At 60.3% G+C, this 22,051-nt stretch overlaps 1 protein-coding gene across 1 annotated transcript; it reads right to left on the bottom strand.

The window, feature by feature from the left end:
- Positions 1 to 4,093: 4,093 nt before the first annotated feature.
- VSTM2L (V-set and transmembrane domain containing 2 like) lies at positions 4,094 to 21,087 on the bottom strand. The gene is made up of 4 exons (XM_075108555.1): positions 20,879 to 21,087; positions 10,044 to 10,213; positions 8,698 to 8,748; positions 4,094 to 5,521 (listed from the first exon to the last, which is right to left on the bottom strand). Exons 1-4 carry the CDS (start codon positions 20,985 to 20,987, stop codon positions 5,210 to 5,212), a joined length of 642 nt encoding a protein of 213 aa, XP_074964656.1. The 5' UTR covers positions 20,988 to 21,087; the 3' UTR covers positions 4,094 to 5,209.
- Positions 21,088 to 22,051: the final 964 nt, after the last annotated feature.

The following is a 22,051-nucleotide window of genomic DNA, read 5'->3' as shown; positions in this document are numbered from 1 at the left end:
CAGGCTTTGTGCATCATTGCTAGGGATCCCGGGTGAGTGTCCAAAATGTGTCTCAACTGTTGGGACCAAAGGGACTGCTGCTGATGCACCACCCCTCCCCCGCTGAGATTACCTCCCCTTGTCTCCGTGGTTTTGCTCAGACTTTACTCCTGGTTGCTTCTCCATGAAAAACACAAGTCAGTGGCTTTTTACCAGGTAGGACAGGGCTGCAGTTCAGCTTTTACCCTGTTAAATGTGGTTTGTTTGGTTTTTTTAATATATATTCAGCGCTTAACATCAGATTGGATTTTGTACAAAGGAACTGTTCAGAGTTGATCTGACGGGGAAGACAGGAGAGGCAGAAAGTTGAAATATTACCTTTGGTCTCCAAAGCACCCTTGGGGTTGGTGCAGAATTTTCTGGATTGTTACAGCGCTTGATAAAACTCATCCATCAGGTGCACATGCTGCATCCAACCTGTCTCTGCCTTACCTTCAGCACTGGCTGAAGCTTGCACGTGACAAATCAGCAGCACCGTGATGGTGTTTGGTGCTCCTGCCCAAACCACCTGTTGAAGGCTCTCCACACACTGCCTCTCCGTGCCCTCTCCACAGCCAGCAGCACAGGGCTGTCACAGGCTCCTCATGGGCTGTGCCTCTTGCCGGGGAGGAACCAGCAAAACATTGCCATGGGAAACCTGCGCCATCTTCCTGCAGCTCGGAACTGGGCCCCAGACCAACCTGGCGAGAAGCACCCCTCCTGTTACCAGATGTCACTGGCTGGTCATGGGCTGCAGACAGACAAGTGATTTATCTGCATGTGCCTGCTCCATTTGAATTGGTCATCTCTGGGAAGCAGAAGTAGCCCAGCCTTGCTGGATTCACCTCTGCCGAGACAAGGCAAGCTTAAAAGAAAAAACAACCTTTATTCTAGCTTTTTTCAGAATAAAGGTATACACGTTTCTGAAAGGAAAAGTATAAAACCACACGGCATCTGCAGTATCCACCGCAGCAAAACACCTCCCAGCTGCCTTCCTGGCGCCAGCCCTGTAAACCCACCTGGGTTTCAGCAGCCAGCCCATCCTGCCCAGCCACAGTGACCCTGTGGACTGCAGCAGTGGTGTTTTTGAGGACACCAGCCTGCCTGTGCCCACATCGAGGCACACCACCCCACAGGAGGACAGGCATGAGGGTCAAGGGCAGCACTGTTGCATCAGAGTCCTTACTCCAACCCCTGCTGACCCATACACATCCCCCTCTGATCATGTCCACACTAGCTCCCATTCCCAGGATCCTGGTGGGGACTACACAGCCACGGCTCCTGCAGACAGGGCTGGAAGGCACAAGGGAGGTGGCTTCTGTTTCTGGGCAGGACAGTACAGACAGCAGGAGGGCTGTGACAACAGGAGAGGAGTTAGAAAAGTTCTATTACATAGGGAAGATGGTAATTAAGAGAGCTGAAGGGAGGGTAGGGAGAGAACTGGAACCAGCTGCATCCATCAGGAAGGGGGTCTTGGGCTGCCACTCTAGCACGGGCTTCCTGTTGACCCTATAGTCTGGCTTTGGGTCTGATGGAGCCCTCACCGCTGAGCCAGGCAGCAGCACCAGCTGTGCTAAGCCAGGCTCCCAGAGAGATGCTGATGGGGTGCAGGGGCTGCTGCTGCACTTCACCCTGCGGCTGACAGGAGATGTCACACAGAGACAGCGGGTCACTGCCCTGGCACAGCAGGGACCAGGGTTCTCCAGTCCTTACGACAGTGAGGGCACACTCCTGCCATGCCCCTCAGGGACAGGGCAGGACCCACCAATCTGTCCCCCCGTGACACCCCTTCCCAGGACAGAGTTGCAGTGTCCATGGAGGCAAATGCACCTTCCCATGCAGCCCCTTCTCTTGCTGGGTGTTATTTACCAGGCAGGGCAGAGCGCTGCAGGCAGGGAGGGCTGATGCCTGCGCCCCCAGGCCACCCTCCTGCCTTGCCTGGTGAGCAGGTCATTGTGTTGGTCACTGCACCAGTGCATGCCCCGGTGCCCAGGAACCAGCCACATCCCTCCAGCTGGGCCTCTGGCACAACTGAGTGCACAGAGAGACCTGCCGAGTCCCAGCACTGGTCTCTCCCAGTGCTCTTCAGGCTTCTCAGCTCTCCCAGAGATTTTTCCCTGCAGCTGCCATCCCCAGCCAGCAGTTCGGTGCAGGCAGTGGAGAGAGGCTGGGCTGTCTCAGTCACACGGCCGCCTGTCACGGCTCTTCTCAGCTTCGTTATCACCCCTGCTTTATTACAGGCAGAGTAAATTGCTTTTGTCTGAAGCAGGATAATGGCCAGAAGAGTGACTGCGTGGAAATGGCATTTTCATGAGACTGGTTCCTCCCCAGCAGTGACTTGCATATTAAGCTCAGCCCGTTTGCAAGCGAGCCCAGGGGCTTCTCTACTGCCTCCTCCCCAGGCAGGCACCTGAACAGTCCCCAAACCCACCAGGGTCTAGGACTGATCCAGGGGCAGCACCCCAGCACGCAGGTAGGGTGCCCAGCTCCAGCGTGTCAAGCACCCTCACCATCCCAGAGGAGACCTGACGGCAGCAGGCAGCTGCCCCCTGCTCCGCAAAGCCAGAGGGGCTGCATAGGGGGCACAGCAAGCAGGGCTGCCAGTCGGCTCACCCTGTTCCAACCACCCTCCCCAGGGACAGGGAGCAAGAAACCCATTTCCAGCCACCTCCTCCATGCACAAACCCAGACAGGAGCATGGGGAGACCCCCACACTCAGCGTCAGGGACACAGCCCCACATGCAGCCCCCAGGGTTGGGTGCTGCCACACAGCTGCTGGGTCCTGCACACAGATCCAGTGGGGTTGTCTCCAACCCCCATTCCCAAGATTTCATATAAACTCAGCAAAATTAATGTCTTCTAATAAAACCTGTTATTTTTAAAACTCGCCTCTAGGTCTTGCAAACTACTATACCACATAGCAATTTGTTTACTCTCCATTTGAGGTGATTTGCAGCCTTTTACCCTCTCCAGAACAGCTCCGGCTCTTCATTTTCCTCCTTTGTAGACTGTTTTTTACCATGCTGGTGGCCGATGCCTTCTGCTCCCTCTCCTCCCCCCCATGATACAGTTCCCTGACAAGGAGCATCTGAGTGCAGCACAAGCTCCCACAGCTCCACCAGGGAGAGCCACGGTGCAGTAGCTATTATTGCTTGTGCCAAAGCAGAATTTCCAAAAACAGCCCCCTTTCCCTGAATCTGCCTAATATTTTCCTCCTGACAAAGCACCCTGTGTGTTTACAGGATCCTGTGCCATTTGCTTCCCTGAGACCATGGCTCTGCAGGTGAGACCCATAGCAGGTGGCAAAGAGAAGCACAGCTCTTACCACATCCCACACTGCAGAAGGACACCAGCCACACTGTGCCCTTCCTCTGCAACCCACACTGGCTGACACCAGGCCAACAGCTTTTGCTTTTGTTACTCTAACACATGACAAATTGTTTCATATCAGCAAGGTGAGAGGTGAGTGCTATGGAGCTCCAGGGATTAATAAGCTGCAAAGCAGCCTGGGGACTCCTAGCAGCTAGGGCCAAGCCAGGTTCTGCTAATGCTGGGAGCTCCTCTCCTACATGTTGGGCGGAGCCTTGTCCAGGGGACAGCCAGCACCCCTGCTTTGGGGACCCAAACCTCCCACCTGGCCAGAGGCAAGGCCTGTGATCCAGGAGCCCTGGCAGTGATCAGAGCTGATACCCAGCAGCACAGAGAGAGGCCAGAGCCCCAGCAGCCCACCCAGCCTCCCTGCAGCCCCCAGCAACCTGTAGCCAAAGTGTAGAGCAGCCCCTGCTCACCTGGGACTCAGCCATACCCTGCACCCCCAGGGCAACATCACCCAGCTCACAAGCAGACCCAGCTCCCCCCACTCAGGTCCCCAGCTGCAGCTTTTAAAGAGTCTGAGCCTTCAGCTGTTGGTGACGATGCCCATCCCCATCCCAACCCTCCTGACCCAGCCCCAGCCCAGCACCAAGCAGCCTCCAGGGGCAACTCCAGCTGTGCCCCTTTTTAGCCAAGACAGTGCCAAAACTACATCCCCTCATGTGCCAGGGACAAAGACCACATGCTCGCAGAGGCTTCATTTAAAGAGCTTTATTAGCTGCAGCAGGTCTGGTGGCGGCAGGCTTGGCGGCGTGGGTGAGCGGCGACAGGGGAGCAGCGCCTGGCACCCGGATGAGGAGGCCTGGGACCCCCCTCTCCCTCCCTGTGGCCCTGTCCCCAGCAGAGGTGTTTACCCCTGGGGGCATTGGGGATGGGCTCTGCCATTTGCACTGCGATGCAGGAGCCCATGAGCCGGACCCTGTCCAGGGCAGCGCGGTGCCGTGGAGGAAGGGGAGCTTGGCCACGAGTGGGGGCCGAGAGCTGCGCTGGCACGGGCAGCCGGGGCGGAGAGAGGGCAGCTGGGGCTGACAGCCGAGCCCTCTGTCCTCCATGAAATGCAAAGGGCCAGGAGGACCAATGGGTGAAAGCAAGCCAGGCCCAACAGCACAGCTCCCCGGGCACACATGGGCCACAGGCAGCTGCCTGGCTGGGTGAAGCCGCAGCACAGCGCACAGCACCACAGCTGTGCTGGGGAGTGTGCCGGAGTGTGCCGGGAGCATGCCATGCCGTGCCGTTCTTCCACCACTGAGCTCAGGCCTTGACATGCTGGGGCGGCTTTGGGGAAGGCAGGGGCAGGGAGAGGCAATATACACGGTCTGTAAGATGGATGCTAGAACTTATATACGCACTGCGGGGCTGGAACAGAGCAACTAAACTGGGCCTCCTACGGGAACGGACTGTTGGTTCTGCAAAGCACTAGGGAAGGCAGGGAGGGTCCTGCGGGCAGGGGGTGCCTCCGCCGGGCACATAAAGCTGGGGCACAACGCGGCCCATGGCACCGTGGGTGGCAGCAAGCAGTGGGGTACCTGCCCACACAGGGCCAGTGGGGATGGGGACCACCATGTGTGGGTGTATGGCCCAGGCATGGTCCCAGCGATGTGACCCCTGGCACGGACTCGGTCCTGCTCCCACACCGAGCCCTGGCACCCCTGCACCACAGGGCTGGGGAAGAAACTGAGCCAGCAGTGGCCAGTGGGAGGAGGGAGCAGTGGGTGAGAAAGGGTGGTGGGACCAGTCTCTGGCAGGGGGCGTGGACCCTCGCCAGCTCCACTGAGTCCAGGGTGGTGGGGGGCTCCGGCGTCCCCCCGGCACTGCCTGCCTACAGCACACAGGAGGCGTCCACCGAGCGCTTCTTCAGCTCCTTCCCGGCTTTGTGGTGATGGTGATGGTGGTGCGCATGGGCTGAGCCCGGCGCGGCGGGGTCCAGCAGTGGGGCGCCCCGCAGCTGGGTGTCCTGGGGGTGCCCCACGCCCCCCGCCGCCTCTACCCGCAGGTACGCCTTCACCTTGTGGTGCCGCGCCTTGCCATCGCTGGAGTCGATCACCCGGCACTCATATGTCCCCTCGTCCGCCGGCTTCACCCGTGACAGCCGCAGCTTGTGGGAGATGTTGCTGCCGACCACCTTCACCACCTGCGGTGGAGCAGACAGGGATTCAGGCAGCCCCTGGGACCCCCATGGCCCCAGACACTCAGGTCAGTGCCACCCCTGCCCACGTGCCGCCATGCTGCACCCCAGCCACGTGCTGGGGAGGATGTGGCAGAGGAGGGCGGAGCCAGGCAGTAGGTGCAGGGGGACCCCGGCCCCAGCCCAGGACCACGGTATGATGGACTCCCTGGCCGCATGGGGCTCAGAGATCGATGCAGAACCACGCTGGCTAATTAGCTTTTCTACTAAATTGATTCGCTCTCAGTATTTATCACCCAATGAAATTTAAGACTTACTCACTAGCCAGAGCGGCGGCTGCTGTTGGGCTGGGTCAATAAATCAGATTTATAACCCGCCCCGAGGCCCCTGGCTCTGTTCCCTATAATCACACTGGATGGCAAAGGCCATTTTTCTACTTGCTGCTGCATTTGTTAGTTGAAGATTTTATGGTGTTTAGAAATGGGGCTGGGAGCTGCAACCAAAAAGCTGCAAACTGCTGGCCCAAAAGGCAAAGGAGACAGCACCGAAATGCGGGCGGCAGTGCAGGGATGGGGGCCCCACCACCAGCCCCACCAACAGGCTGAGCCGTCGCAGCTGCCAGGGTAGCCAGTGCCTGCACCTGTAAGCAATGTGAGCACACATGAGCACACGCGAGCAGCTGCCTCCGGCCGCCCCACACGCTGTGGGCTGCTGAGAGGCAGCCAGTGCCGCACACCGTGGCCGGGGCCGCCCCAAGGGGCAGCTCTGGGGCTGCTCAGAGCCTATAGACAGCTGTGAGCACTGATCCTGCAGCACCAGGGATGGGGTCCCAGGGCGCCTGGTCCCATGGCAGGACTGTTTGTCCAAGGATGGGTCAAGGCAGGCTCCAAGATGTGGCCAAGACAGGGCAGGGCGCAGGCAGGTGCGGTGGGGGCTGTGCACTGGGGGAGGTGAGCTGCTGGGCTCCGGTGCGTGTGTGCCAGGGTGCCGAAGCCGTTATGGGAAAGGAGCTTAAAAAAAAAAACCCTGGTGTCTGAAGTGATGGCCTGCACTGCCCTGCAGGAACAGGGGGAGAGATGCCTGCACAGGCTGGGACAGACAGACAGCTACAGCCGTGCCCAGCCCCAGCTCAGTACTGCAAAGTGCTGCTGCTTGGTGGCAAAAGAGCAGGTTTAAAGAATTCAAGAGGGGGAAAATAAATGCAGATCCATCATATTTGCTATCACACAGCAAAGGGTGGCAGCGTCTTCCCTCTCCACATCTCCGCAAAGTACAGCGGCTCCGAGCAGAGCCAGTACTGGTGCCTCCAGCACCAAGCGTGTTTTGGTGGATAAAAAATAGCCAAGGGGGTGCTTGATGCGGTGGTTTCTATGTATGATTTACATCACCTCACATTGTTTGACGCTGCCGTTTGTTCTCAGTCAATTGCTGCCGTGGTTGTAACACAAATTTTATCAGAACCACTCATGGTGGTGTCTTACCCATGTTCATTTATCTCCTCCATTCTGTAAACACTTAATAATCAAGGACATTTAAAATAACAAAAAAAAAAGGTTTAAAACCCAAGCCTCTCCCTGCTGGCTTGATCTGGAGGAGATGGCAGAAGCGTCACACCCCAAGTGTTTCAAAATAAATCCTGGTTACATATGCACACGCATTGATTACATTCCGGTGTGCAAATTAACCGCCTAATTATGCTGAAAAATGCAATGGCCAGCCTGAGCAGGAGCGCTGGCCCTGGGACGGCTCCGCAGCCCTGGCACCTGCTTCGGCCCCTCCTGCCGCCCCAGCTGGGCTCCGTGCAGCTGCACTGGCCACACCATGGGACCTGCCTTCCCTTGGTTCTAACATGGCACCAGCTCCTGGCCACCTGTCCCTGCCCAGCACAGGATTCGACCCCCAGCTGCAAAGTGCCCATGGCCCCTGATCTGCATCGGGCACTGGGACCCCAACATCCTCACCAGGGAGAGCAAAGCACTGTGCCCTGCGAGCAGGGCTGGGGAGATATGGGGAGTCCCAAGCTGTCCAAGCAGTGTTTTGCAAAGTATCGTGCCAGCTCCTGCTGCCCACGGTGGGCAGGATCATCCCCAAGGGCTGGCAGCACCCTGGGCTCTGGCCGCTCCTGCAGCAGTCCCAGCGCTTTGCTGCTTGCAGGGCAGTGAGCCGTGGCACCCCGGAGAGGGACAGATCCTGAACGCACCTGCTGGGATTTGGACGTGGATTGTGGGCATATCACAGTGCCCATCGCAGGAATGGTGACAAACAGGGCTGAAACCTTGGGGACCCATGATGCAACCAGATCAAAGGGATACGGTCCCCATGGGGGATTCATTACCAGCAAGAGAATTTACATGCGCTGATCCCAACAGATGGGAGATGAGATGCAATGCCCTCCATTAGGAAGCTTTTTGGCATTTCACCTGCTGCATGACTGATTTCCTAGGGACGAGAGCTGGGCAGAGGGACTGATCCTGGGCATGGGGGACCCCTGGCCCCGAGGAGCCATGGGTGCATGGCAAGCCCTGTCCCACTTCACTCACTCAGCGAGGGAAAAGCAGAAGAGCCAGAAGAGGCTGCCAAGGCAGGGGTGATGGTGGGAAGTGCTTTCCAATATCGCGCCATTTCTGTGGTACCCCCAAAGGCGGAGCCCCCCAAGGTGGGGAGGGCCAGCAGGCAGAAAAGGGTGGGGGGCATGTATCTGACAGCAGGAGGCCAAGAGCATTTATTTTATTTAACTGATTAGTGTCTCCTCATTCTGTTCACATGAGCCTAAATGGCTTTGGGATGCTAATCATGTGAGTAAATTAGATTATTTTCTCTTCAGTGTAAATGTGTCCCTCAGATGCCAACAGGAGCCAGATGGGTCTCACAGTCCAGGAGCTCAAACCCTCACTGCTGGACTGGAGAGGAATGGGGGAGCCACCCCTCACCCTGGCTGCTCCCAGCACCAAGGCTGGGCCAGATCCAGCCCACCCACCACAGCATCGCCAGCCCACAGCACCGGCGGGACCAGCACACCCCCCTACCTTCTGGGACACCTTGTCTGGAGCACCCAGCCTTGCACAGAGCCACAAACCCCAGGACACCCTCCCACCCCCCTAGCTCTGTGCACCGGCATCACAGGGTTTGTTCCAGCCAAGCCTTTGACCAGAGCGCCTGCAAAAACCATTAGCCAAACTCACGCTTATTTTTGTTGCATCCTTCGCAGGCTCCTCCTGTGGCAATGCTTTAAGCTGTTGGGAAGAGCGGGATGGGGAGAGAGACCAGAGAGGGAAGAGGAACCGTTAGCTCAGCTGGGAGGAAGCAGGAGCCCACCGGACCCCTGCCCTCCCCCAGGATGGCTGCCCCAAGCAGGATGGCTGCCTAAAGTGAGGAGGAGGAGGGAGGAAGGGGCTGCTCAGCCCCAGTAAACCCAGGCATCTAGGGCAGATGGGAGCCATGTGGCGCAGCTGGGAAGGGGAGGGAAGGGCAGCACCAGAGCACCAGGGAGGATGGGATGCTCGCCTGTGTGTCCCAGCTGCAGCTCGGGTCCGTCAGTGGGTACTCCCCATGACCCAGAGCTGGGGATGGAGACCTGCTCACGGTAGCATTGCCACTGCGGCAGTGATCCCTGTCCCCAGCAACCTCAGCCCATTCACAGCCAGTGCCTGCCCCAATTACCATAAAAATTCCCGAACTGGCCAGAGAGCCAGGCAGCACCCTGGGTCCCCTTTGGCAGCCACCAGCAGCACCACAGCCCAGGTGGCCGGGGTCTTCTCTGCACCATGCAGCCTGCTCCCATGCCTGCTCCCCACACCGGGCATCCCCACCACCCCTTGCCCTGCCACCCCTCACCACACAACCCCTTTCTCTCCCCAGCAGTGCTCCCCGAGTGGCAGCACTTCCCCAAGGCTTCTCTCAATTTATGGTAATACCAGTAGCAGCTCTGCCAAAGGCACAATAATAAAGGCTCATTAAAATACCTAAAGCTGCCTTCCCATTATTTGGCCCTTATCTCTGTATGAACAGAAAGAGAAATAAAGAGACAGCTGTTTGCCAAGACCGATACACACGGAAATGGGGAAAACAAGGGAGGGCCGGGGGGGATGGAGGGGACTGATGCAAGGGGATGAGTTCATGGTGAGATGGAAGAAGGCACAAGCACAAAGACAAAGCATCTGCCTGGGGTCAGTCTCAGGGGATGGGCCACGTGGCCCCTCAGCTAATTGGGAAGGGCAGCTAAGACAGCCCAGCCTCTCTGGCCCCACACCCCGGAACATCCTCGCCGTGCACCCCATACGTGGTCAAGCGCTGTGGGACCCCAGACGCCCCTCTGCCCATGAGCAAGAAGCAGAGTGAGGTGAGACCCTGCTGTTTGCAGGTTGGGTCAGTGCTGGGGACATTGCTGCAGGACAGTGTCCCCTCTGAGCCCCAACAGCGATTGCAAGTGAAACCCCCAGGGCAAGTGCAGGGAAAGGCCCCAGGGAAAGTGCAGGGACAGCACTGTGCCCGGCACCACGCTGCAGCAGGGGATGACAAGGGGCTTTACCTGGTTGGAAGCCCACGTCTGTTTGTCCGTCCAGTCCTTGTGGTTGCGGACGTACCACCACTGTATCTCAAGGGAGTAGGAGGGGGAGCCGCTGCCTCGAAAGGAGCACGCCATCTCCACGTCCTCACCCGCCTGGGCCGTCATGTCATGGGGGGTCTCAGTGAAGAGGGCTGCAGGAGACAGGGCGAGGGCTGCGGGCGCCTGCAGGGATGTGCCACCACCCCGGCCGAGGCCACTGGCCACGTGAGCAGGGTCACCAGGAGCGCCTGGCCCCTTCCCTGGCCAAATAGACCTGGCACCCTTGGCAGAGGGCACAGGTCCCTGCGGCACAGGTGTACACCTCCCATCCCCACCTGCCCGCCCACCCACCCAACCCAGTGCCCCCTCCCCAGCCCAGCAGAGCCACCTCACCCTCCTGGCCCTTTGCAAAGAGCAGCAGGAGGAAAGGCAGGCAACAGGAGTCTTTGATCCCCTGCTCCCATGCTTCTCCCTGGGACCCCCTGCCCCAGAGTGGGCATGGGACCCCCACATGCCTCCAAAATATAATAAATACATAAAGCATGATCGCACCTCCATTTAGATCAGAGCATAAATGAAAAACAAATCCTTGTTTAATGCAGCCCCCAAACAGTCTCCCACATGCCATATGGTTTGCTTTCCTCGCTCAAAACAAATATTGTTCAGAGATGTAATTAGAATTCTTTTCATCTCCTCTGGAGAGATTATTGTTCCTCTGTAAAGACAGCCCCGGCGTGCAGGTCACTAGCAAATGTTATTGTCACACTCTGCGCTGGCTTCTCCCTAGCACAGCACGGGGATGGGGGGCTGAGTCCCCTCCATGCCAGCACGGCTGGGCCAGGGGCTGCCAGCCCCCCCACACTCCCCTGTCACTGTGGTGGGCATGGGCTGCAGGCACAGGCAGGGGCTGTGGGGTGTGTGGGCCGCCTGCCCTGTTCCCACTGCCCGAGGATCATCGCTTTGGGGCTGGCCACAGCACTGGGATGAACCCAGTCCCTCTGGAGTCTGCTCCAGCGTGGGGCTGGCCAGCCCTGCCTGTCCCTGCCCGTCCCACCCCTGCCATGAGCCACGGCACCTGGTGCCCAGCCCGGGCGGGTCACAGAGGCTGGATCAGGGTCTGCACCAGGTGCCCTGTGCCCTCCTGTCTTTGCTGGTCACCTCATGCTGCTGGCACTGCCCGCCCAAAGCCACCATGTGGGTCCCTCCGGTGCCACTGGAGTCCCCTGGGACACGCGTCCCATTGGGAACAGCGTGCAGCTCCCTGGGGCTTGTCACCGAGCCCTGATCCCCTCTGAAAATGAACAATTACCAGCCCAGATGGAAAAGTTAATACCTTTAATATCTTCCTGTCCCTCCGGATGCACAGAAATCCCATATACTTATCACTTCCCTTTAATCCATTTTAGCAGGGGAACTGAGGGAAATGCCCAGCACAAGGAGTTGAACAAGCCCTGCTCTGCTGGTGGGGTTCCCAGCATGGCTCCTGCACCCCCATTCACCTGGAACCCCGGCACTGGCAGCGTGTGGGCTCCACGCTGGAAAGCAGAGGGAATTCCAGGCCAGGGAACAGTTCCAGTGGTTGAAGGTTGGGGGAAGAGCAGGAGTGTCCGATGCTGCCCAGTGCCGGCTGCCCCTCACACATGGCAAAGGGCTCATCTGTGCTCCTGCTGTAGCAGTGCCAGGGCCATTAAGTCCAGCCATTAACCAACACTCACCCACCCATTCTCTGACCGTGGCCCAGGATCAGGCTGTTGCTCTGCAGGATTCCCAACGGCAGGAGTGATGGCTGAAGCCAGAAGGTCCCGGCAGACCCCACACCAGCCCCCCAGAACCATGCAGTCCTGGCTGGGGTGCGGAGCAGAGGCAGGGGGGACAGCCTGAGGGCTCCAGCCATGTCCAAATTACTCCCAACACAATTAAAATCTGCTCCCACAGAAGGGAATTTGGCAGATGAGTGGAGAAAAGGCTTGATTGAGTCAAGCGCCTTCTTTCTTTCAGATTTTAATTGGGAAGCGTGTGTATTCATTAACCCCAGGGCTCAACCACCTCAAAGTGCATCCAAAGGAGGGCAGATCCAGCCCCACAGTGTCTGGCTCCCGCACGAGGCAGCCCCTGCCCTGGGACCTCCCTCCCATGGCCTCTGTGGGGACCACAGACCACAATGGATCCCCCCACATCCCACCACACACATCCCAGCCCTTCATCCCCTCCTCTGCCTCACTGCCCTCCCCTCCATCCCAGCTTCCCACCCCTGGTCCCTGTGTGGGGAGTGGGCTCCAGGACCCCAGTGCCAGGGGATGCCCATGCAGCTTGTGCCTGCAGAGTGCTGGGCTGTGGTGGGCCCCCCCTGGCCCCAGCAGTCACCCCAGGACACCCCAGCCAAGGAGCAGCCACTGCCAGTGCAGTCCCCAGCCCCAGAATCACAACAGGACAGTCCCACATGGCACCACGAGAGTGGGATGCTGTGGATGGCCAAGGAGAGGTGCCAGGAGAGCAGGCTCAGGTAAGGACAGCTCGTCCCCCAGCTCCTGGGGGATTTCGGCTTCCTGAGTACAGATGAGGTTTGGGTGACCAAGACTGAGCAAACAGGGCAGCCAGGGGCTAGAAACACACAGGTCACCTCCTTCCTGATTTTCAGCTGGGAAAGGTGATTTGGTATGTTACAGAGAAAAGCAACAAAAGCTCATAATAACTGCATGGCACCATGTCCTGGACAGAGCACCTGGAGCTTGGGAAGAAAGCAGCGAGGTAGGGGCGAATGCATCTGTGCAGGAGAAAGCAGCACAGCAGAGCTGGTGTGAGATGAGAGTCGGACAGATGGAGAAACTCTGGGTAATGGGTCAGTGACAGAAAGATACCTGGGGGACAGGCCATCTCTCCCACCCCCACCAAAAAATGGGCAGGGTGTGACGGAGGGGGTCGGCAGCCCCTGGGGGCAGTGAAGTCCTCCCACCGGCAGTGCTACCTGGAAGAGCCAGGGCTGAGCCATCGGGAAAGGAGCGCATTGGTGAGGTGAGGAGGAGGCAGAGGCATCTCAGGGCTTGGTGTTTGCAGGAACAAGTGACCACTGCCACCGAGTCACTCCTTTGCTGGGAGCAGACCTTTCTTGGTGTTTCTGGCCCGCGCTCACCTCACAGCCTTTGCACAGGACTGTACATGGTCAGTATTGGGTGGGCTGTGGAGCCAGTCCCCACCTGGGAACCTGAGACCTCAGATGTTTGCAGAGCTGCTGAACCCCAGCAGGAGGATTTAACTGTGCTTTTGCAGGGTGTGCTAAAAATCACCCTTGCGCTGAGCGGACACGCAGCTCTGTGGCCGGCTCAGCCCCGTGCAGGCTGTAGCTGGAGCCCCGGCACAGCCACATCTGCTGGGCACCCTGCCTCCCGTGCACTGGTCCATGATCGAGTGGCAGCTGGCCTGACCCCCCCTCCTCGAGTGGTGGCAGATGCCAAAGCAAAGGCCAGGAGCATCAGACCTGCAGCTGCTGGCAAAGGTGAAGTAAAGAATTGCTTTAATGAGGACTGTTATGGCCCTGCCTCTGCTTGGGCCTCTGGAAGTGATGGGCAATTTAGGGACCCTCTGGAGGCCAGGTGGAAGGGGGCCATGGTGGTAGGACTGAATGGCAGTGTGTGTCCACAGACGCCCCCCAGCCCACTGCCACCATGGGGCTGCCGGGAGGGGACACCTTTGGGGAGGGACAGAGGGGCCAGTCCCCATCCCTGCAGCAGCACCACACACCCTCCCCAGTGGATGCGTAGACCCTGGCCACCCAGGCAGCGGCGATGTGGCAGGGATGGGCCTTGCTGCACCCCCAGCCCCAGCCCCAGCCCTGTCCTTCCTCAGGGACCCAGGCAGAGGAGATCCGAGCCCCCTCAGGCAACCCCCAGCCACAAGCAGTCCCATGGCCAGGCATGGCCCCTGCACCAAGGACCCCACCAAAGGCAGCTGAGCTGCCCAGACACTGTTCCCACCGGCACCGCTGGCAGGGACAAGGGACAGCCGAGCTGCCAGAGCCACCAGAGCCCTGGTCCCCTGCCCACCCCTGCCCCCCCATCACCCAGCACCATCCCTCTCCTGGCCACTGACATTGGTGCCGCGTCCTCCCAGCAGAAGGGAGGGGGCCGGTGACAGGCTGGCGGCTCCACATGCTTTATGGCCTGCTACCTGTCATAAACTGAGAAAATCAGGATCAATAAATCTTCCAGGAAACAAAAATCAGGGGAAATAAAATGAACTCAATGGGGAAACACAGATAAACGGAATTGAAAACGCCTGCTGGGACAGCTTGGTGCTCTCATAAACCGGAGATATACAGGCTGCTGCGCTCCCTCCCCACGGCGGGCAGGATTCATTACCACAGCCCCCGCTCGGCACGGGCAGGAGGGCTGCTGGCAGCCAGCGGGCAGGAGGGAAGGGGGGTGCCCCCCACCCCATGACAGGAAAGGCCAGGTCGTACATTGCCTGGAGCACCTGGAAATGACCCACCGGACCCCTGCCCTGTCCCCTAGCACCCCCACCCTGTCCCTGTCCTGTGGAGCATACAAGGCCACGCAGCTCCCAGGATCCTGGCCAGGACCCTGCCTGCTGCCCACAGTTTTGGTGGAGCCCTGCAAGGAGCCGTGTCGGCTTTCCAGGGCCCCCACTGCCACAGCCCACACAAGGCACCAACCACCAGTTGCTGGGGTGGCCACAGCTTAAACGGTGATGTGGGCACGCAGACAGGTTAGTATTTGTGTAAACATGGATTGGAGGGTGATTAAATATGTATTGGACATTTGCAAATGCATGTTAATCACCTAGTTAGTGCTTGCACTTGCTCTGTGAGTTATTTATCCCACTGAACCATTACAGCACTGGTCAACCAGACACTCCTTTCTCTGCCTAACCGAGTAGGAGCCCCTCGCCAGAGCCACAGTCAGGCTGGAGTGGCTGGGTGGTCACATGCTGGGTGGCCAGCAGTGACAGGGGCTGGCTCCATCCTGCACTGGGGAGGGACAGGGGCTGGGGGCTTTCCAGCTTCCCCCCAGGGGAGCAGGAGGCCGTGGGGCAGGTGGGTGCAGGACCGTGCTGCTGGAGCAGCCTCTGTTGCCCTTGTCCCTCCCTCCAGCTGCCACTGTTATGCCTTGGGCTGCGATCAAGTGTGGCTTATTCTTCCCTCCACAAAGCTCCCAGTCATAATTCATGATTTATTATGGTTCGATGAGTCAAGACACTCTGAGGACTAATTGCTGGCTCAGCCTCGCACTCCTGTCATCCACTCGCTTAGTGGCCCCCTCCCCGCACCCCAGCAGCAGGAGTGCGCCGTTAGACATGGTAGGAAGGGAAACGGCTCTGGACAGGGCAACTGCAGCCCTGGGTCCGTGCTGGAGCAAAGGGTACCCCAACCCCGGCCAAAGGCATGTCCCCGGCATCTACAATGGAGCCTGGCCCCAAGCAGCATCAGCAGCTGCATCCTGCCAACCCCTCAATCCCCCAAGCTGCATCCAGCTGTTCTAGTCCCCACCAGCACCCAGACCTGCCAAGGGTACTGGCAGGTGGGTGCTGCTATCACCACCCTCCTGCCCTGAGGAGTACACTGCTCTCACACCGGCTCCCCTCCACCAGCAGTTCCCAGTGCAGACGCTGCCAGGGCCCCACCACCACCATGGGGCAAAATGAGAGGCAGGAGAAGGCAGCTGGTGCTCCCAGGAGAGCCAAACCACTCTCTCTCTGCCGGCTGTGGCGCATGTGTGTGGAGATGCCACTGAGGAGTCCCTGTAGAGCTGCCGAGATAGCCGTCCAACACCATCTCCCCCGTCCCCACACTCTCCAGCTCAGTGCCAGGGCTGTTGACAGTGCTCAGCCCTTCCTGGGGATGGATGTCAAGGGCCTGTTCCTGCTCCTGCCCACTGGTGAGTGCGCGCAAACCCTGCCCTGCATCCCCGGCATGGGGCTGTCTGCCCAACCCATTGGGTTTGCGCCGCCCCACGTGCCTGCACCATTGCAGGAAAAGCAAACATGTCTGACAGCAACCACAGCCAACGACACCTTCCCCTCCTGAGGTACCCACGTCCACCTTCAGCTGATGGAGAGGGACAGTCTCAGCTGCAGAGGCACTGATGTCCAGCCAGCAGCAACAGCACCTACGGCACATGCCGGCACATGCACCAGGCAGTAACCCGGGGAGGGATGGACCCGCCTTGGTGCCACAGGGCCCCTACGCCCCTCAGTGTGGGCTGCCCATGCAGGAGTCACCCCAGGAGATCAGAAGGCACAGGGGGCGTCCCCCTGGATGGGCCTGGGAGGAGAAGCCCAGGCACTGCTCCAGCGCACTGGCTGTGCTGGGCCCACTCTGTCCCTGCAGCAGGGACATCAGGGTTGCTGGCATCTGCTATGCAGGTTGGGCTAAAACCTCCCTCCTCTTCCCATCTGCCCATTAACATCTGCGAATGAATCTCCTCCTGTGAGCAGGGATGCTGACCCTGGGTCACCAAAAACACATCACGGCCACAAACCAATGCATAAACACAGCGGTGTAACGGCCGGTGCCACCAGCGTGGGCAGGGCAGGCAGCTCCGACTCCAGCAGCTGTGCCGTGGCAAAGGGCTTCGGCAGCAAGCGGCCAGCAGGGACGAGACGAGGGCCAGGACTGGAGCCCAGGACAGATCAAGCCACAGACCCACTCAGGCAGCTCCCAGGTCTGCTGGTGGGTGCCATCCCGGTGAGCACTCGGCCAGTGCCAAGGCACTCGCAGCCTGGCCCTGGTGCTGTGGGAGCTCTGCTCTCCACCAGCAATCCTGCAATTGCCCTTTCCAAGGGAAGCTCCACACTGGAATGCCACAAATGCCAGCCAGGATGGAAGGTCTCCTACTGGCACACTGGGGATGGGAGCACTATTTCTCTGCCCCTATTTACTGTCATATTAGCAGCAGAATTAGCTCAAATTTGCAGCATAAATTAAAAACAACAAAAAAAATCCAGCTAATTTGGTGATTGTGATCAGGCCAGAGCTCACCCTGCCAGGGAGCTGGAATTAACCTTGAAACCTGTGAGTATTTCTAACAGTGAACCATTATGGCTGGGCTGCCCCCCCAGCACCTGCCCTCCCAGCAGCCTCCCCGCTGCCCAGGTTTTACTACCACAGCAGAAGAGACGCCAGCGGTGAGTATCCTCCCCCAGCCCAGCCCCAGCTTTGAGGAGCTTTCTGCAGGCAAGTGGACGCGCTGCTCCCAGCCGGCTCCCAGGGAGTGGTGGTTCTCAGACAATTCCCTCCCAGGGGGAATGAGGAAGAGCAGTTACCTGATAGTGAAAGTAGTGAAAACCTAAAATGGCCTATTACGACGTCTCCCAACAGGACCCTTAGCAGTGCTGTGCACCGTCATTCAGCCACCACACACTTTGGTGCTGATGTCTGCCAGGGGATGATTCCCAGCAGGCAGGGCACTGGCAGCAGGCAGGAACCAGGGTGAGGCAGACAGGAACTCCGCTCACTGGAGATCAGCCCCCCAGTCTCATACCTAGCACCCAAAATGAGCAATTGGCACCAGCAGCTGCTGCCAGTACCTGTCCCGCAGAGCCGTCAGCACCCAGTGCTCACGAGCACAGTGCCCTCCTGCTTAGCTCTGCCTGCCCCGCAGCCGGTGGGCTTGTCCCGGAGCAGCTCTGTGTGGAGCACGTGGTGCAAGGCACCAACACATCCGGCACAGCCAAGCCCCAGATGGCCCCAGTGCCCGGCGATGCGCTGAGGGGGCAGCCAAGCAGGAGGTAAACCCGCAGCCAGGGGAAACAGCTACGGAGAAGAGGAGCCCAGACACAGGCAGTCGTCAGTGGATGGGGCTGGGAAGCGCTGTCCATCCTGAGGCGCACGAGTCCTCACACTGGGAGCCAAAATCCCAGAGCACCCACGATGGGGAGAGCACCCAACCAGGTCCCTGCATGGACATCCTCCTGGCCCCAGCCCTGGCACCTCCCGAAGTAGAGAGTGAAGCGGAGCCGCCAGCTCCCTGGCCTTCTCTGGGTGCCCGTTCCCCGCCCCGGCACCGCCGCGCTGCCCATGGCTCCCAGACCCTGCGCAGCCGCACCGACTGTTCGTTTGATTTTCTGCCTCGCTCAAAGGGAACGTTATGATTAAAATTAGCTGTCACTGTCCTAACGTAATAATTCCCAGTGTCTGGCCCATCGTCTGTCAGCTTCTTCAAGGGAAAAGAAAGCACAGACATTTGATGAGGAGAGGTGTCAGAAGTAATTGCGTTGAATGACTGCACGAACACCAGCAGGAAAAACACATCGGGTGGAGAATTCCCATCAGGAAGCATGAAAAAATCAGGCAGAATGCAAAGTGTTTATGAAAGTAATTGATAGAATAATCATCAGGGTGTGTGAGAAAGGAGAAGGGCAGCACCCCAGGGAGCCAGGGCACCGCTCCTTCCAGCCTTCAGCCCTTCAACAGCAGCTTTATTGATGGTGAAACACTAACGCTTGCAAACGATGCAAGGAAGGAGCCAGGCTTCTCCTCCTTGGGAATGCAAGCTGCTCACCGAACAGCTCTCCCTGCTCTGCTCCAGGAGCCGGCAGGCTGGGAAGGTGGCTGGAGCTTCCCAGCTAGCACTGGTTTGAAAGCCCATGGCACCAGCCCAGCATGCACAGGCTGTCTGCAACGGGGGGGCATGAATAATTGAAGGCGCCAGCCTGAGGAGAGGAGAAGAGAGGAGGGGAGAGGCGAGAGGCAGCACTGTGGGTAGGGGAGGGATGGTGAGGAGGGATCCTGTGGCTCGGGCACTCTCCTGGGGGCAGTGGGGCAGACGGAGGTGATCTTCGCTCCATCCTTGCTGGAGACAGAGCCTTTGCTGTAGGGGCAGGGAAAGGACTTTCTTTGACTGAGACTTTTCCTCTCCCCAGCAGCCCTGGCTGCCATGTGAGTGAAGGCACATTGCTCACGCCTGCAGGGAGGCAGGGTGGGGGAGCCATCCTCACCCCGAGAGGCGTTCGCAGCCGCCTGCCGACGCCTGTGGAGCACACCCTGCTCCCATTCAACTCCCTCACTGCATCCACCGCAGACAAGTTAAAGACAACAGCAAACACACTCCCGAGCTGTGCCAGACCCTCACAGCGCAGCAAAGGCTCCTCCAGGCCGCCTGCACTGGGCAGAGATGGCGGCGAGCTCCGGACGCTGCCTGCTGTGGCCAGAGCCTGGCAGGACCTGCCCACCCCGCTGGCCACGGCCAAATCCATCCCATCGGCTCTGGCCCCTCTCCTGCTCCACACGCCCAACCCGCCAGGCTTTCACAGTGCAGAGGGAAAGCTGTACCAGCGAGTAATGAAATGATCAATCTCCGATCTGCTAAACAGCAATTTATACAGGTTTTCAGCACACACAGCTTTTATCAAATTGGTATTCACCTACTGAACACAAATGGCTTATTATACATGACCCACTTATTCACTGCTTTTCAGTATCGTTAATAAAGGTTTCTGTTGTGATTAAGTGAGTTGCTGCAGAACTGCTCGTAGTAGCAAGCTGTAATGTGGCTCCAAAGTGCACTCGCCCTCCCAAAATATTTCTTCTCCTTGGCTCCCTGCTCCTTCGCAGCGACCATTTCACTATTTATTTGCCTATTGCTGAATTTCTGAGGGGAGCAGCAGCGGCTAATGGAGGCTTTTCGCCCACATCTCCTTCCGGCACACCAGGCTGGCAGGTCCAGAAACCCTCCTGCCTGTATGCCCCCAGCGCAAAGGTAGACCATCCCTTCCCCGCGCAGGTAGGTGCCCACCGGCCCATGCACCGCGTCGCTGCAGGATGCTGCCCGCCTCCCCAGCACGGCCCCGGCCCCGAGGCTCCCCGTGCCTGGAGGCTCCTCGGGGCAGAGAGCAGCTCCCCTCCGCGCGCCCGGAGCTCCGTCGCCATGTGAGGGGGATGGTTGCGTTCCAGGTACCCAGCACGCACCCTGCGGTCACTCCTTGGGCTCAGATTCAGACCCGCCCATGTCACCCCGCAGAGACAAGGAGGGTTTCGGTGCCCTCCTCTGAGGGGACTCCGTCTCCCGTCACCTGCTCGGCACCCCACGGGCGGGAACTGCCCCCCACGTCTGGACAGACTTTTTCGCAGGGGTTTGCAGAAAGAGGTTCCCCTCTCGCAGCCCCCGGCAGGACCCCCCGGCCGGACCCACGGCGGGCTTGGCGGCACCGCCGACTCGCCGCGCACCGGAGCAGCCGCGGCAGGCGGGGAGCAGGAGCCGGGAGCGGAGCCTTGCTGCACCCGCTGGGAGCGTCGCTCCCGCTGCCAGTGGTGTGTGGCAGCGCGCAGCGATCGCGGCGCCGTGCACGGGGGTGTGCGTTTGCACGGGGGTGCACGCTTGCTTGCACGGGGGTGCAGACGGGGACGCACCGTGCAAAGTCCCCCCCACCGCCCCCCCGCTCGGGCTCGGCAGCCCAGCGGCGGAGCCAGAGGCCGCCCCCCGGGCCCCAGGACGGGAGCGGCGGAGCCCAGCCCCGGTTCGGCCGAGCCGCCCCTTCTCCCGGAGCCGCCGGCGCGACGGACCGCGACGCGGTGCTGCCCGCGGCGGAGGAGCCCAGCGCCGCGGCGGACACCGGGCACCCGCCCCCAGCCACCCGTCCCGCTGCCCGGGCAGGGACCGCCCCGACCCGCCGCCAGCCCCGCGCGGCCGAGACGGACGCGGACCGGCAGCGTCGTAGACCGGCACCGCGGGGGCCCGATCCTCGGGAGCGGTCCGAGCGCAGCCGCCCCCCGCCCCGCTCCCCGCCGGGGCCGCAGCCGCCGCCGGAGCCCCGGATCCCGCACCGCCGCTCCGGCCGCCGCCCGCTCCGCTGCCCGCGCTCACCGCTGCCCGCCGCCGGGGCGTCCCACTGGGGGTGCCGGGAGGCGGCGCCGAGCTGCAGGTAGAGCCCCAGGTAGTGGAAAATCCCCAGGGCCAGGGCCAGGGCGCCCATCTTGCCGCGGGCGCGTCTGTCCCGGGGGCGGCGGCGCCGCCGGGCCGAGCCCTGTCCCCGGGGCTGCGCCGCGGTCCCGGCGCCGCCGCGCTGCGGAGCTCTTCCCTCGCGCGGAGGGCGCCGCGCGCCGAGGCGGTGCCACGGCTCGCCCGGAGCCTCCCCCGCCCGGCGGAGGGATCCCGGCCCCGCGCGCACACCCCCCAAAGTTTTTTCCCACGGTTCATTCTTAAACTGCGCGGGGCGGGGCCGGGCCCGCCGCGCCCGCGCGAGACCCCACGCACCGCCCCGCCGGGACCCCCGCGCCCACGCAGGGTCCCACGCACCGACCTGCCCGGCTCCGCAGGGCGCACGCGAGGGAAGGTATCTCCGCCGGGGACCCGGCCCGCCCCGGCCCGCGGGAGCCGCCGGTCCCGGCGGGGGCGGCTTCAGCACCCGGGACAGCGCCCGCCGCCGCGCGCGGCTCCGCCCGGATGGGCCCGGTACAGCCCAGCCTGGTACAGCCCAGTGTGGCTCGGTACAGCCCCGTACAGCCCGGACCAGTACAGCTCAGTATGGTTTGGTACGGCCCGGAACAGCCCAGCCCAGTACAGCTCGGTACGGTTCGGTACTGCCTGACCCAGCTCATTATGGCTCAGTACAGCTCAGTACAGCCCAGCCCAGCCCAGCTCAGTATGGCGGGGCCCAGTACAGCTCGGTACAGCCTGGTCTGGTACAGCCCAGCCTGAGCACTGGCAGGGAGCGATACCAGGGGCGCCATGCCCACCCCTCCCCATTAAAAACTGCACGGGAAGCGAGGCCGACGGATGCACCTCACCCCTTCTGCCAGGGAAAATAAATGATTCATAGGGAAAGATGATGATGGGGTAATTAGGGAGCGGCACTCGGGCTCCTGCAGCTTTGGCCTGCTCCCTGCTGCAGCCCCAGGAGCAGGAACAGTTGCTGGTGTTCACCCACCTCCCCCAGATGAGTAAAATGGCATATCCAGGGGTGGTTTGCTCCTTTTGTTTTTGTTTTTGTTTTAAACATTAAGGGAAGAGCAAAGGCACAATACCCTGTGTGTGTCA

The sequence above is a fragment of the Phalacrocorax aristotelis genome, chromosome 13 (assembly GCF_949628215.1).
Source record: "Phalacrocorax aristotelis chromosome 13, bGulAri2.1, whole genome shotgun sequence".
Taxonomy (NCBI): Eukaryota; Metazoa; Chordata; class Aves; order Suliformes; family Phalacrocoracidae; genus Phalacrocorax; species Phalacrocorax aristotelis.
This window is presented reverse-complemented; position numbering and strand designations above follow the sequence as displayed.